This window comes from Terrapene carolina, unplaced genomic scaffold, assembly GCF_002925995.2.
Source record: "Terrapene carolina triunguis isolate 2854851 unplaced genomic scaffold, T_m_triunguis-2.0 Scaffold229, whole genome shotgun sequence".
Lineage (NCBI taxonomy): Eukaryota > Metazoa > Chordata > Testudines > Emydidae > Terrapene > Terrapene triunguis.
Genome location: NW_020664580.1, coordinates 1,010,858 through 1,024,756, shown reverse-complemented (window position 1 = coordinate 1,024,756; position 13,899 = coordinate 1,010,858). Strand labels below are relative to the sequence as shown.

At 45.0% G+C, this 13,899-nt stretch overlaps 2 protein-coding genes across 5 annotated transcripts in view; one reads left to right on the top strand and one right to left on the bottom strand.

The window, feature by feature from the left end:
• The window catches only part of TRIP13 (thyroid hormone receptor interactor 13), a 37,262-nt gene extending 27,052 nt beyond the window's left edge, over window positions 1-10,210 (bottom strand). Inside the window, exons 1-3 of the mRNA XM_026656365.2 lie at window positions 10,137-10,210; window positions 6,708-6,810; window positions 620-785 (exon numbers count right to left, since the gene is read on the bottom strand). Coding sequence (XP_026512150.1) covers window positions 620-785; window positions 6,708-6,808 — 267 coding nt within the window. The 5' untranslated portion in view covers window positions 6,809-6,810; window positions 10,137-10,210. The remainder of the gene's footprint in view (window positions 1-619; window positions 786-6,707; window positions 6,811-10,136) is intronic.
• Window positions 10,211-10,316: 106 nt separating this feature from the next.
• The window catches only part of BRD9 (bromodomain containing 9), a 53,816-nt gene continuing 50,233 nt past the window's right edge, over window positions 10,317-13,899 (top strand). For all 4 annotated transcript variants that reach the window (XM_024218563.3, XM_024218561.3, XM_024218562.3 and 1 more), the window contains exon 1: window positions 10,317-10,434. In XM_024218563.3, coding sequence (XP_024074331.1) covers window positions 10,359-10,434 — 76 coding nt within the window. In that variant the 5' untranslated portion in view covers window positions 10,317-10,358. The remainder of the gene's footprint in view (window positions 10,435-13,899) is intronic.

The following is a 13,899-nucleotide window of genomic DNA, read 5'->3' as shown; positions in this document are numbered from 1 at the left end:
TCAATTCATGAAAGAACCAGACACACAGAATTAAATTTGGAAAACAGATTGTAAGTGTGGGTATTTTCAGGATTTGTACTACATTTTTTACTACACCATTATTTTTACTACACCATATTTTCTCCATCTTTTTGCTCCAATGAAACAGTGTTACATAGCAAAAGGGATAAATTTGTTTAATTGAAAATATGAGAGCTTGATAATGCATCACCAGGAGATGAACTAAAATTTGTGGTTTTCTGCTAGTATATCTCAATGCCTATCTTTTGCCTGTTGATATACACCTCCTTCGTAAAAACTGCATACACACTTGTTTGCCTCTTGGGGGAGAAGAAAAGAAATAATTCTGGGAAATCTGTATCCATCTTTTGTGGTGCAGTGATTGCTGCTGTACTTGTTCCTGACTTAGGTTTTACACATGCAAGACTATGACCATTTTGAAAGAAATAAAAATAAAACATACAATATCAGAAATAATTGACTCTGAGAATACAGGAGGGTAAAGCTAAGAGTAAGCTTAATTAAACGGATTACTATAATTTAATGTGATTTAATAGCAAGTTGATAACATTTTTCTATAAAAAGCGTATCCTTTTTATATTTACAAAAATTTGATTACCTGTCTTTCTTTCAGTTTTAGCTCTGTGTCCACAATTGACACAGACTGCACATTGTTGTTCAGAAAACCATCATCAAACTCAGTCCATGTGTAATCACCAAAAACGATGTTATGTCTGTTTAGCAGCTTTAAGACACTCAGCCTGATATCTTCTTTCTTTGAGGTGCTAATAAGAGAGAAACAACATTATTTGTTAAACATCAGTGATATGCCTGGCAGCATGCAAGATTAATATACCTACAAAAAGCTTTTTTTTTTCTTTTCTTTTTTAAATAAAGGGCTTTCCCCCAAAGGGCTTAGAAACAGAACATGGAAAATACTGACTTTTTCTAGAAGAAAAAGTGTTCTAGTTAGGGCTGTCAATTAATCTCAGTTAACTCACACGATTAACTCAAAAAAAAATAAATCGCAATTAATCGCACTGTTAAACAATAGAATGCCAATTGAAATTTATTAAATATTGTCTGATGTTTTTCTACATTTTCAAATATATTGATTTCTATTACAACACAGAATACCAAGTGTACACTGCTCACTTTATATTATTTTTATTACAAATATTTGCACTGTAAAAATGATAAAAAATGGTATTTTTCAGTTCACTTCATACAAGTACTGTAGTGCAGTCTCTATCGTGCAAGTGCAACTTACAAATGTAGTTTTTTGTTACGACTGCTCTCAAAAACAAAACAACGTAAAACTTTAGAGCCTACAAGTCCACTCAGTCCTACTTCTTGTTCAGCCAATCACTAAGAGAAACAAGTTTGTTTACATTTACGGGAGATAATGTTGCCGGCTTCTTATTTACAACGTCACCTGAAAGTGAGAACAGGCGGTCACATGGCACTTTTGTAGCCGGCATTGCAAGGTATTTACATGCCAGATTGCTAAACATTCATATGCCCCTTCATGCTTCGGCCACCATTCCAGAGGACATGCTTCCATGCTGATGACGCTCATTAAAAAATAATGCATTAATTAAATTTGTGACTGAACTCCTTGGGGGAGAACTGTATATCTTTGGCTCTGTTTTACCCACATTCTGCCATATATTTCATGTTATAGCAGTCTCGGATGATGACCCAGCACGTTTGTTTTAAGAACACTTTCACAGCAGATTGGACAAAACGCAAAGAAGATACCAATGTGAGATTTCTAAAAATAGCTACAGCATTCGACCTAAGGTTTAAGAATCAGAAGTGCCTTCCAAAATCTGAGAGGGATGAGGTGTGGAGCATGCTTTCAGATGTCTTAAAAGAGCAACACTCCAATGCAGAAACTATGAAATCCGAACCACCAAAAAAGAAAAACAACCTTCTGCTGGTGGCATCGGACTCAGATAATGAAAATGAACATGCGTTGGTTCGCTCCGCTTTGGATGGTTATCGAGCAGAACCCATCTTCAGCATGGACGCATGTCCTGTGGAATGGTGGTTGAAGATGAAAGGACAAATGAATTTTTAGTGAATCTGGCACGTAAATATCTTGCGACGCTGGCTACAACAGTGCCATGAAAACGCCTGTTCTCACTTTCAGGAGACACCAAACAAGAAGCAGGCAGCATTATCTCCTGCAAATTGTAACCAAATTTGTTTGTCTGAGCAGACTTGTAGGCTCTAAAATTTTACATTGTTTTATTTTTGAATGCAGGTGTTTTTGTACATAATTCTACATTTGTAAGTTTAATTTTCATGATAAAGGGATTGCACTCCAGTACTTGTATTAGGTGAATTGAAAAATACTATTTCTTTTGTTTTTTACAGGGCAAATATTCGTAATCCAAAATAAATATAAAGTGAGCACTGTACACTTTGTATTCTGTGCTGTAATTGAAATCAATATATTTGAAAATGTAGAAAACAGCCAAAAATATTTAAATAGTATTATATTATCATTTAATCGAGCAATTAATCACGCAATTAATTTTTTTAATCAAGCAATTAATTTTTTTAATTGCTTGACAGCCCTAGTTCTAATATTTGCCAAAAATTAAGTTGTCAAAAAGTACTAGCAGAAGCTGCACTGTAACAGCTCGACATAAGAGTTACTCCTGGGGGAATTCTGCACCAAAAAATTAAAAATTCTGCACACAATATTTTAAAATTCTACATATTTTGTCAAAACAACACTATATAATCACACCAGTTTACATTATTTTGGTAATTTATTTCAAAATACCTTTCAGCAACTGTGTCTGTAACAGTACGGACACAAAAAAAATTCCTCCAGGAGTAGAGAGCTAAGGAAACCCTTATGACAACCCAGTTCCTGTTTCTCTGCCCCCACCTCCCAGAACCTAGCAGGGGGCCAGGCAACCATACCCCCTCTCTCCAGAGCCCAGCTGCAGGGCACCCCCAGCCCAGATACTCGCACGTAATCCCTACCCCTCAGAGCCCAGCCACAGGATACCCAGACCCCAGCTGTGCCCCCCAGCCCAGACCCCCACCATCCCCCCCAGCCCCCCCCCCCCAGCCCAGACACTCGCCGTCCTCGTCCCCCACCCAGCCCTGTAATCCAGAGGGAGCAACAGCCTGAAGCTGGATCCTGGGCTTGTATGGAGATTCCTGCATGCCGCCTACTTCCTTCAGGGTGTACTAAAAAACTGCAGCTGCCAGGAACCCTCCAGCTCCCTCCCCCACCCCCTGTCAGTGTCTTCTATCTGCAAGCTGGGCTCTGCCAGGTCCAGTGACCCTAGTGGCGGCCAGCAGCTTTCCAGCCCATTTCTGTGGAGGAAAAGGAAATTCTGCACAAACGCATTCATTTCTGCACAAATTCTGCATGTGCAGTGGCACAGGATTCCCCCAGAAGTAACGAGTCAGGTTTAAAGTATGTGTGTTTACTTGTGTGTGTGAAACTTAATAGTCATATACCAGAGGAAAAACTGCTACTAACCTGTTCTGTAACTGTTGTTCTTTGAGTTATGTTTCATGTATATTCCACGTAAGGTATATTCACACCCAGTTAGCACCTGAGATTTTTCCCTTAGCAGTACCCAGCGGGGCACCTCATGAGCTCTCTGCTGCCTCGTGCTGCTACACAATGGTATAAAGGCCAGAGTGCGTGCCCTCCTCCCCCGAGTTCCTTCTTACCAGACAGACTCCAATATAGAGGGGAAGGAGGGTGGGTCATGGAATGGTCATACACAACACAACACATCTCAAAGAACATCAGTTACAGGTTAGTAACCGTGTTTTCTTCTTCCAGTGATTCCACACATCCATTCCACTTCAGGTGACTCATAAGCAGTTCAGTCCAAAAGGTGGGATCACAGTTTACCCAAATAATGACAGAAGGACTACACACACATCCAAATCTGGCACTCTCTCTAGACTGTTAAAAAAAAAATAGCACCATGACATGCAAAAATATGTACTGATGACCAAGTTAAAGTTCTACAAATGTCCAGTATAGGTACTTTAGCTAGAAAAGCAGCACAGGCTGCATGCGATCTTGTTGAATATGTTAGCTCCCTGTTTGTCAGAATTACACTGCCATATTGTAGCACAAACACATACAGGAGGAAATGCACAACAAAGTTCTTTGGGATGAGACTGGAAGGCCCTACATCCTGTGCACAGTTGCTACGAACAGTTGTGAGGATGACCTAAATGGTTTAGTCTTATGCAAGTAAAATACAAATACTCCCCTAACATCTGTGTGGCATCTCTCTTCACCATTATGAGCAAGAGGGTTAGGAAAGAAAGTTGATAAATACATTGCCTGATTGATATGGAAATGAGAAGCCACTCTGGTGAGGGACTTTGGATGAAGGTGTAAGTATATCCTGTCCTTGTAAGAGACTGTATATGATAGATCAGACACCAGGGGTCTCAATTCTCCTACTCTCCTTGCTAAGGTAATTGCCACCAAAAAGGCTACCGTTACTGAAAGATGCAGCAAAAAACAAATAGCCAGAGGTTCAAAGGGTGGATCCATTAGCTTTGTTAACACCATGTTTAAGTTCCTCTACTTGGGAATATAAACTTGGCCCAAACCGTTCAAAAACGTGAGTTAGGTAGGATTGGAGAAAAGTGGACAATTATCAAATGGAAGGTGGAAAGCAGAGTGAGCGGCTAGGTACACCCTGATGGACCAATTGGAAGACTCTGTTGTTTCAGCTATAACAAATAGTCCAGCGCATGTTATATTGGAGCCTGGACCAGACAAATACTTTTTTGTTGAGACCACAAAGAAAATAATTTCCACTTCACAGGTAAGTGTATCTAGAAGTAAGTTTTCTGCTATTCAAGAGAATAACCCTTGAACAGACCTCCTCCAAAGTATTAATGATGGAGCACCCACACTGTACGGCTAAGAGCACATGGGTTGTGATGAAGGAGGGGCCCATGGTCTTGTGAGATCAAGGCTGGTTCTGGAGCCCTGCTTGAGAGAATCAGCAGAGTGGAAAATCAATGGTGGTGAGGCCATGCCAGTGCTATGAGGATCATGCAAGCAAGACCCTGTTTGATTTTTAACTACACTCTGGTAGGAGCAGAGCCAGAGAGGATGCATACATGAGATTATCTTCCCAGGACGAAAGGAAAGCATCCGCCAGAGACCCTGGACTATGACCTGCACATGAACAAAATTGAGGACAATTCCTGTTGTGTCGAGTTGCAAACAGGTTTATGTGGTAACCCCACAGGCTTGAAAAATAAGTCATACATTAATTCTTCAACATTGAATAGAAAAATTCTTCAAAAACCAGTGCAAAGAGACTAAGATAATGTATTGCTTGTACATACAAATGACTGCTTTCATGTCCTTTATAAACATACTAAGGTGATGTACTACTCCCTTGTAGACAGTACATTTTCACTGATTTAAATTTTTTTTTTTAAAAATTCAGAACTATTAAGGGAATACGGATGTCTGTTTCCGGAAATTATCTTGCCCAACACTACTCACTCCTTTAATTTAATAATCTGATGACCTGTTCAACCCATTTTATTTAAAATGAAAATAACCTTAATTTGCCTATACAGGAAAAAGTGAAAGCTGTAAAAATTGGAATACCAAAGCCAAAACACTTGGCTTCAAAAAACATTCAAAGTTATTAAGCAACAATGTTCTGTCACATAACTTTTAAGTCCAAAGTACTTAAAAGCTAGGAAACGAATAGTTATAGACTGCATAAATCTTGTATGAACCACACAATATATTATTTGGCAACCAAGTTCTATTTCAACACAATAAAACTAACTTTGACCCAAAATAAATAGACTATCATATCTAATCTAAAAAAATAAACAACCTTCTTCCAGAAAAAAGCCATCAAATTATATATGAGCACTTTAGACCAGGGGTCGGCAACGTTTGGCACGCGGCTCGCCAGGGTAAGCACCCTGGCGGGCGGGCCAGTTTTATTTACCTGCTGACGCGGCAGGTTCGGCCGATCGCGGCTCCCACTGGCCGCGGTTCGCCGTCCCGGGCCAATGGGGGCAGTGGGAAGCGGCGCGGGCGTGCGATGTGCTGGCCGCGGCTTCTCGCCGCCTCCATTGGCCCGGGACGGCAAACCGCGGCCAGTGGGGGCCGCGATCGGCCGAACCTGCCGCGTCAGCAGGTAAATAAAACTGGCCCGGCCCGCCAGGGTGCTTACCCTGGCGAGCCACATGCCAAACGTTGCCGACCCCTGCTTTAGACAATGAGCCTCAAACGTAAGTTTACATATATGTAATTTTGCCACCCTGACAATATCATGATTTTTGTTATTAGATATGTATATTATTCTCATGAAAAAAGTTACATCCTTAATAGTTGATATTTAGCAGTTGTTCACAATAATGTCAATATTTAGATAGTAATATCAAGATAACAATATATTAAATAAAATCCAAGGTCAAAGTTAAGTTTGTGGAATGCACATTTCTTGAAAAGAATAAGAAGTTTAGTATACGGGTGGTGCAAGTTTTTTTCCCCCCTTTAGTGAATTGCTTTTGTTGGTGGTGTGATAGGTAAGCACACTTATTTAACCACCTTTACTCGTTTTTGAATTGAAACTTGTGTTTTCGGAAAACCTACTAAGTTCTTGTGACGTATGTTAGACTTCATTCATATACCTCTGAAATGGTCACAATATAAAACAAACCTGTTTGATTTCTGATGAACTTCTACATGTATCTGCACAGAATCACACACATTTGGAAGTGCCTGTTTTAAATCACCAGCTGCCTCATCCATTTTATTCATTCCTAAAAAGAAAATATACAACAGTGTTTACTAAAAAAGTGCCTCCAATGGCCTTTACTTTGAAGAGTTGTTAAAACATCAGAATGATAAAGCATTTGCCCCATTCTAATAATAATTAGGCCAAGTTAATACTTATGGAACACCAGTGGGAATGTGGATCTGTGGCTATTACGCTTTCTAGAGGAAAGGGCTGTTTATCATAAATGGAAAAAAGTGATGGAAAGATTAAAAAAAACACACAGGTTTTGTAACATAACAGTTCAAGCAGTTTTCAGAGGGGAAACAGTTCAAGCAGTAATACTCAAATTCAGGCAAACATATACAAACTTCTATACCCCAGTCCACAACTCTACATGAATTACATTAGCTTTCAGCAATTTACATCTACAAACTGCTCTATAAACTCATTATTCTGTTGCATTAATTTAGATGTACTATATGTGTTAAAGATATTAGCATAACCCAGTCACTGTCCAACATTAAACAGTGTTAAACAGGGGTCAGGAAACAGACACCTCATCCTGCTTAGCACCATGGCAAACACAAACACTTTTAACCTTTTATTAAAGATAAAGAAAAAAACAGTTAAAGCATTTGAAATGTAAAATATTAAGTGAGGGTTTCATATTTAACAACTTTTTTTTCTCTTTCCCTTTATTTGGAGAGGAATTTTAGAAGGAAAACTATCATTGTTTGAGAGTCTTGTAAGCTGGTATAAAAAAAAAAAATGGTAACAACTGCCCTATCAGGGAAGAGAAAAAAAATCAGTTGAGATGGGTTGGAGCTTTTGTTAAAGTCTGATCCTGTTTCATCCCAGGTGGTGTTCGGGATTCAGTAGGAATCAGCAGAGGTTGATGTCATCTGGTTTCTCTCGTTGGCCCAGTCTAGCCAGGACATCTCTCAGGATTAGGATGAAGGTCTGGGGTCCCAGGAGATGGTGGGGATGCAGCCATAGGCGCCAACTTCCCCTCTTTGCCGTGGGTGCTCAACCCCCCCTTCCCCCGGCCCTGCCCCAGCCCTGGCTCTTCCCCGCCCCCATTCCAACCCCTTCCCTGAAGTCCCCAACCCAACTCCACCCCCTCCCTGCCCCTATTCCAACTCCTTCCCCAAATCCCCGGGAGGTAGGCAGAGGAGCGGGGACGCGGCACACTCAGGGGAGGGGGAGGAGATGGGGCGGGGGGTGAGGGGAGCTTGGCTGACGGTGGTTGCAGAACACCCACTAATTTTTCCGCATGGGTGCTCCAGCCCCGGAGCACCCACGGAGTCGGTGCCTATGGATGCAGCCAAGATGGTGACGCTCGCTAAAGTAGCCAGTCTCTCCCCCTGCCACCCCCACCCCAAAGTCTCTTTCTTTAAGGACCCAAAAAGGGAGTGGTGGGTGAAACAGTCCATCCCCTCATTATTTCATCCACCAATTAGGCCTAGCTCACCCAGCAGTTGTGGCTGAAGCAAACAATGACAGTGCTTCTACTCAGTGCACCACAACATGCCCCTGCCGAGTCCAACTATGGCATCTGGCAAGAGGACACCTGAGAACGGTACTGAGAGTACGTCTACACCAGGGGTCTCAAACTCAAATGACCATGAGGGCCACATGAGGACTAGTACATTGGCCCGAGGGCCGCATTACTGACACCTCCCCCTCTGCCCCGCCCCCACTCCACTCCTTCCATGAGGCCCCGCCCCTGCCCCGCCTCTTCCCACCCCTTCCCTGCCCCCATTCCAACCCCTTCCCCGAAATCCCCACCCCAACTCTGCCCCCAGGGGGTGCAGGAGGGGTGTGGTGGCGGCTCAGGGCAGGGAGTTGGGGTGCAGGGATATAGAAAGGGGTCAGGGTGCAGGGTGCGGCAGGGGGCTCAGGGCAGGGGGTTGGGATGCAAGAGGAGTGCAGGGTGCGGCAGGGGGATCAGGGCAATGGGTTGGAGTGCAAGAGGAGTGCGGGGTGTGGCAGGGGGCTCAGGGCAGGGGGTCGGGGTGCAGGGTGCAGCGGGGGCTCAGGGCAGGGGTCAGGGTATGGCAGGAGGTCAGGGTGCAGGAGGGGTGCAGCATGGGGCTCAGGGCAGTGGGTTGGGATGCAGGAAGGGGGAGGGGTGCAGCAGGGGCTTGGGGTGCAGGGGGTTTGGCTGCTCCCTGCCTGCCTTGCCCCCGCAAGAGGCTGGAACGTGGGGAAGGGGGGGCGGAGGGGCTGTGCATTTCTGTTGCTTGAGGCACCGCCTCCAGCAGCTCCCTGAACTGCACCCTGCACCCCAGACCGGCAGCAGGCTCAGTGGTGGTAGGGACCTGCAGCCTGCCATTAAAAAAAAAATCCGCACATGTGCCGTAGGTTGAGGACCCCTGTTCTAGTGTATACTGTACTTTATGGTAATTTTTACTATACACAATTTTCCTCTTACACACTGACTTTAGAACCTAACCCCCGCGTAAGATGGGACTCCACTGTATTCATTTTTGAAAGTTTATAATAAACGATGTTCAGGGGAGGGGAGCGGAAGGGCGGGGGACGCAAGCTGGAAGTTTCTCCTAGGCCTGGTCTACACTAACCCCCCCACTTCGGACTAAGGTACGCAAATTCAGCTACGTTAATAACGTAGCTGAATTCGAAGTACCTTAGTCCGAACTTACCGCGGTCCAGACGCGGCAGGAAGGCTCCCCCGTCGATGCCGCGTACTCCTCTCGCCGAACTGGAGTACCGGCGTCGACGGCGAGCACTTCCGGGATCGATCCGGGGCACTTCCGGGATCGATCCGGGATCGATTTATCGCGTCTTAACCAGACGCGATAAATCGAACTCGGAACATCGATTGCTTACATCCGGCCCCGGATGTAAGTGTAGGCGTACCCCTAGAGCACAAAATATCCTTGAACTGGCTCTGCACGGGGTACAAGCCCAAAGGCTGGAGCCAAATCCCTGAGGGGCCGGAACTGGCCTGGCCCTGCTTTATAGCCTTTAGACACAGTCCTCTACTATTTAATTGCATTACCGTCTCTATTGGACCTTCCTGCCAACTCAGTTACGCCCTCACCCGGCCGGGAGCCTCGGGCGGACCCGACCAGGCACCACCACGTGCGCACACGAGGCCGTGTCTACGCCAGGGATGCGCGGAGGCTGCTCGGTTGCAGAGGACACAGGCGGATCCCGAGGACACCGCACAGGCCGCTGTAGGGACGGGCCGGGCTACGCTGCCCGCTGCCAGGGAGGCGCCGGCCCGGGCTGCACCGGGCCGCTGGGCTCCAAGGAGCCCTTTGGGCCCCAGCGCGGAGAGCGCCCCGCAGCCGGAACCGGAGCCCCGTCCCGGACCATCCCCCGCCGCCCGCTCCCCCAACGTACCGCTCCGCGCGCCGCTGCAAGGAGGGGCTGGGCTCGGCTCGCGCACGAGAAGCAGATGCCGTCGCTACTTTTGGAAAAACGCGGGGAGGGGAACCCCGCCCCCTGCCCCGGAAGTTCATGCTCCCGGCCGACCCCCTTACCCGGAAGGGCATCTCCGGACTCGCTTCCGGTGGGGCCCGAGCGGCGGCGGCGGCGGCTGTTTCCGGCCGCGGCGGGGCCGCCATGGGCAAGAAGCACAAAAAGCACAAGACGGAGAAGGCGGAATGGCGATCGGCCGCCGCGCCCCCCACCTACAGCGGTGAGTCACGGAGCGGCGGGGCCCTGCGCTGCCTCCTCAGCCCGCGGGCGGCGCCGCTCGCTCGCTCGGCGCATTCGGCCCCGGTTGTCGCTGCCAGCGGGGGGCGGGGACTCGCGACGCTGTTTTATGGCGGGGTGGGGCTGAGACCCGGGCCGGCGCCGGCGCCGCGGGGGGCAGGGGGTTGCGGGGGACACGGGACAGCGGGTGTCGCTCGAGCGGCGCGTTGTGCTGTGGCTGTGGCTCTCCCCTCGCTGCGCGCGGCCGGCCCTGCTCGCCGGGGCGGTTTGCGTCTGTACAGAGACGGGTAGGAATCGGCCAAATGAACAGCAGCAACCGACGTGCGGGGCTGGAGAGCCCAGCGCTAGCCCCGAGCCCAGCTCTCGCGTCAGGCTGCGGAGTCAAGCGACGAGTGTCGCTTTCATCCCTAATACTGTACCTTGCAATGTACTGAAGTGCGCTAGGGAGAGACCCGCAAGGCCCTGTGGAGTCAGCGGGGCTCTGCAGCGCTCTACCCTAGCAGAGCCTAGCACCACATTCACGCAGTCCTTGGGGACAGGTTTCAGAGTGGTAGCCGTGTTAGTCTGTATCAGCAAGTGTCCCTGCAGTCTCTCCTCACCCACCTTCTCTCTCTAACATCCTAGGTTCAACACAAACACTGCAAAGTAAAGTCTTTTGTATTCAGGTGCTTATCACAGTTTTCCTCTATGTTCGATGCACATACATAACTCTTCAGGGAGCTGATGAGTTACATGCACCTGTCAAAGAAAACGTTTCCCATAAAAAAATTGAACCGTTATATTTAAAAGAAAAGGTGCACTAATTGATGATAGAGCCTGAAGAAAAGGAGAGATTGATTTAAATCCGAGCAGTTTAAATCACCAATTTCAATCATGGTTTAAATCATCTGTCTTAATTGTGTTTTTGCATTTTAACTTTAGTTATTTTTCTAAAGAAATGTTGATTCTCATGGGTTGGTAACCATTAAAACGTTGATTTACAGCTAAAGATAGCTCTGCGCTAAAATTGGTACTTTATTTTGCTAGCTAGGACAACATGCTACATCTGTACATATGTAAGCAATTATATAGGTTAACATACATTTAATCAAATTCTTATTTTTTCATTTTTCTATTAGAAAATGGTGAATTGCATTTATTAAATTAATTTTTTACTTGTGATTTGTGTTAAGCTGTACTGGGATGAATATTGGAATTCATTTTAAAATGCGCAAAAAAGCAACATCTTATTTTTTAAATTAATTTTTAAAATTGTCTTCAATGTGCTGATTATATAATTTTTTTATTAAAACATGTTTTGCATTTAAGACTGATTTATTAAACAAAGGAAGTAATTAGTAAATTGAGCTGGTTGTGTCTGGTCACTGTTCTTCAAGGTTTTATAAGTAAGGCCTGGTCTACAGTAAAAAATTAGGTCGGTTTAACTACATTAGTCCAGGGGTATGAAAAATCTACATATAGACAGAAAGTCCCCATGTAGACAGTGCTAGGCAATGGAATAATTCTTCTGTCGACCTACCTACCTCCTCTTGGGGCGGTGGATTACCTACATTGATAGTAGAATCTTCCCATCTGTGTAGGTAGTGTCTATGTTTAAATGCTACAGTGGCACAGCTGCAGAGTTTTAAGTGTAGACAAGCCCTAGTAGTTCTCATCTTCTCACACTAAGGGCTTGTCTACACTACCAAGTTTTGTTGACAAAGGTTATGTCGACACCTAAAAGTTGACAAAACAAAAATCACCAAAGGGTGTTCACACTTGCTCCATCTGTCGACAGATCATGTCCACATTGGGGACACAATCATCAATCAACAGGGTGAGCAATGCACCATGGGTATGTATCCCACAGTGCAGCGTTGTGGGAAGGAAGAGCTGATCTCTGCGCATCTTGGGATTCTCTCCTAGTTCTCCCACAGCCCCCTCAGCTGCCGAGAGCAGCATCATGAATAGCTCTGTGAGCTCTCCATGTTAAGGAATGGCAAAGCAGCACAGCAGTCTGTTCCCCTCCACCTGCAGCAGCAGTCTGCCTGCTACTGTGTTCCTACTTCAGGGCAGAACAGGAGCATTCCAATGATTTGCTCTCCTTTTCTGAGCAGCACACAGATAATTCCCGGAGCTTTGAAAGGGGAGGGGTGCATGCCTGCAGGGCAGCAGAGATCAAAACACTGAGCTGAGCAATCAGGGCAGGCATTGTGGGATACTGGCGGAAGCCAGTTCTGTTGACAAAACAATCAGCAGTGTCTACACTGGCTCTTTGTCCATAATAAAGGGAAGGGAAAAGACAAAAGTCTCTCCTGGGGTGGATGTTTTTTGTTGCCAAAACTGGGCTTTTTTCCGTGACAAAAGTCCTGTTGTAGTGTGTACGCTCTTGCTGTTTTGGCGACAAAACTTGGTAGTGTAGACAAGGCCTTAGCTTTTTTCATAGATTGGAAGAGGAACACAAGCTTTCCTGCTTTTTCAGTTCCCAATTAGTTCACTCAAACTTGAGAAACCAGTCATTTAACTGAACTAGTTGAATAAACTGAAAGGAAAATATTCTCTTGGCACCTGCAGAAAAGGATATTTGCTGTCAAAAGCTGGTTTAGCACTTCAGCAAACTCTGGTTCTAGGTGCTTAGCCAATCACTTCCAGCAGTTCAGTAGTTCGACTTTCTTTAAAACTCCGGTAGCAAACATGTACTGCCTAATATTAATTTTATTTAATTTTAAATTAATATAAGATAGTAAGTTTATGCCCTAATATAGATAATCATAGTTTCAAATTTAATTTTAAATACGTTTATTTTTAAAAACAAAAAAATATTAGTTTTTTAAGTCATCGATTTCAAGTAGTTCAAAACAAAAAAACTTCATAAATGTTAGAGTTATGATTACGTGCGGTTCAAGAGAAGATGGACTATTGAACACAGCCATAAAAACTCTGGAATGCACAAGCTAAGGATATATAAACTATTCTGACACCAATCTTTTTTTATCCAGTTCTCTCTTGTGTTATTAACTGAACCATTTTCATTTCTGCTGTCCTGAATCACTTTAAATAAGATGGTGTCAAGTATCAGGGGGTAGCCGTGTTAGTCTGTATCTACAAAAACAACAAGGAGTCTGGTGGCACCTTAAAGACTAACAGATTTATTTGGGCATAAGCTTTCGTGGGTAAAAACCTCACTTCTTCGGATGCATAGAGTTACTTCGCAAGTGGAGAACCACTGTTGACAGGGCCAATTCAATCAGGGTGGATGTAGTCCACTCCCAATAATGGATGAGGAGGTGTCAATTCCAGGAGAGGAAAAGCTTGCGAAGAAACTCCCTGCTCTCCATGTGTCAGTATATAATGCCTGCATCTGTAACTTTCACTCTATGCATCTGAAGAAGTGAGGTTTTTACCCACGAAAGCTTATGCCCAAATAAATCTGTTAGTCTTTAAGGTGCCACCAGACTCCTTGTTGTTT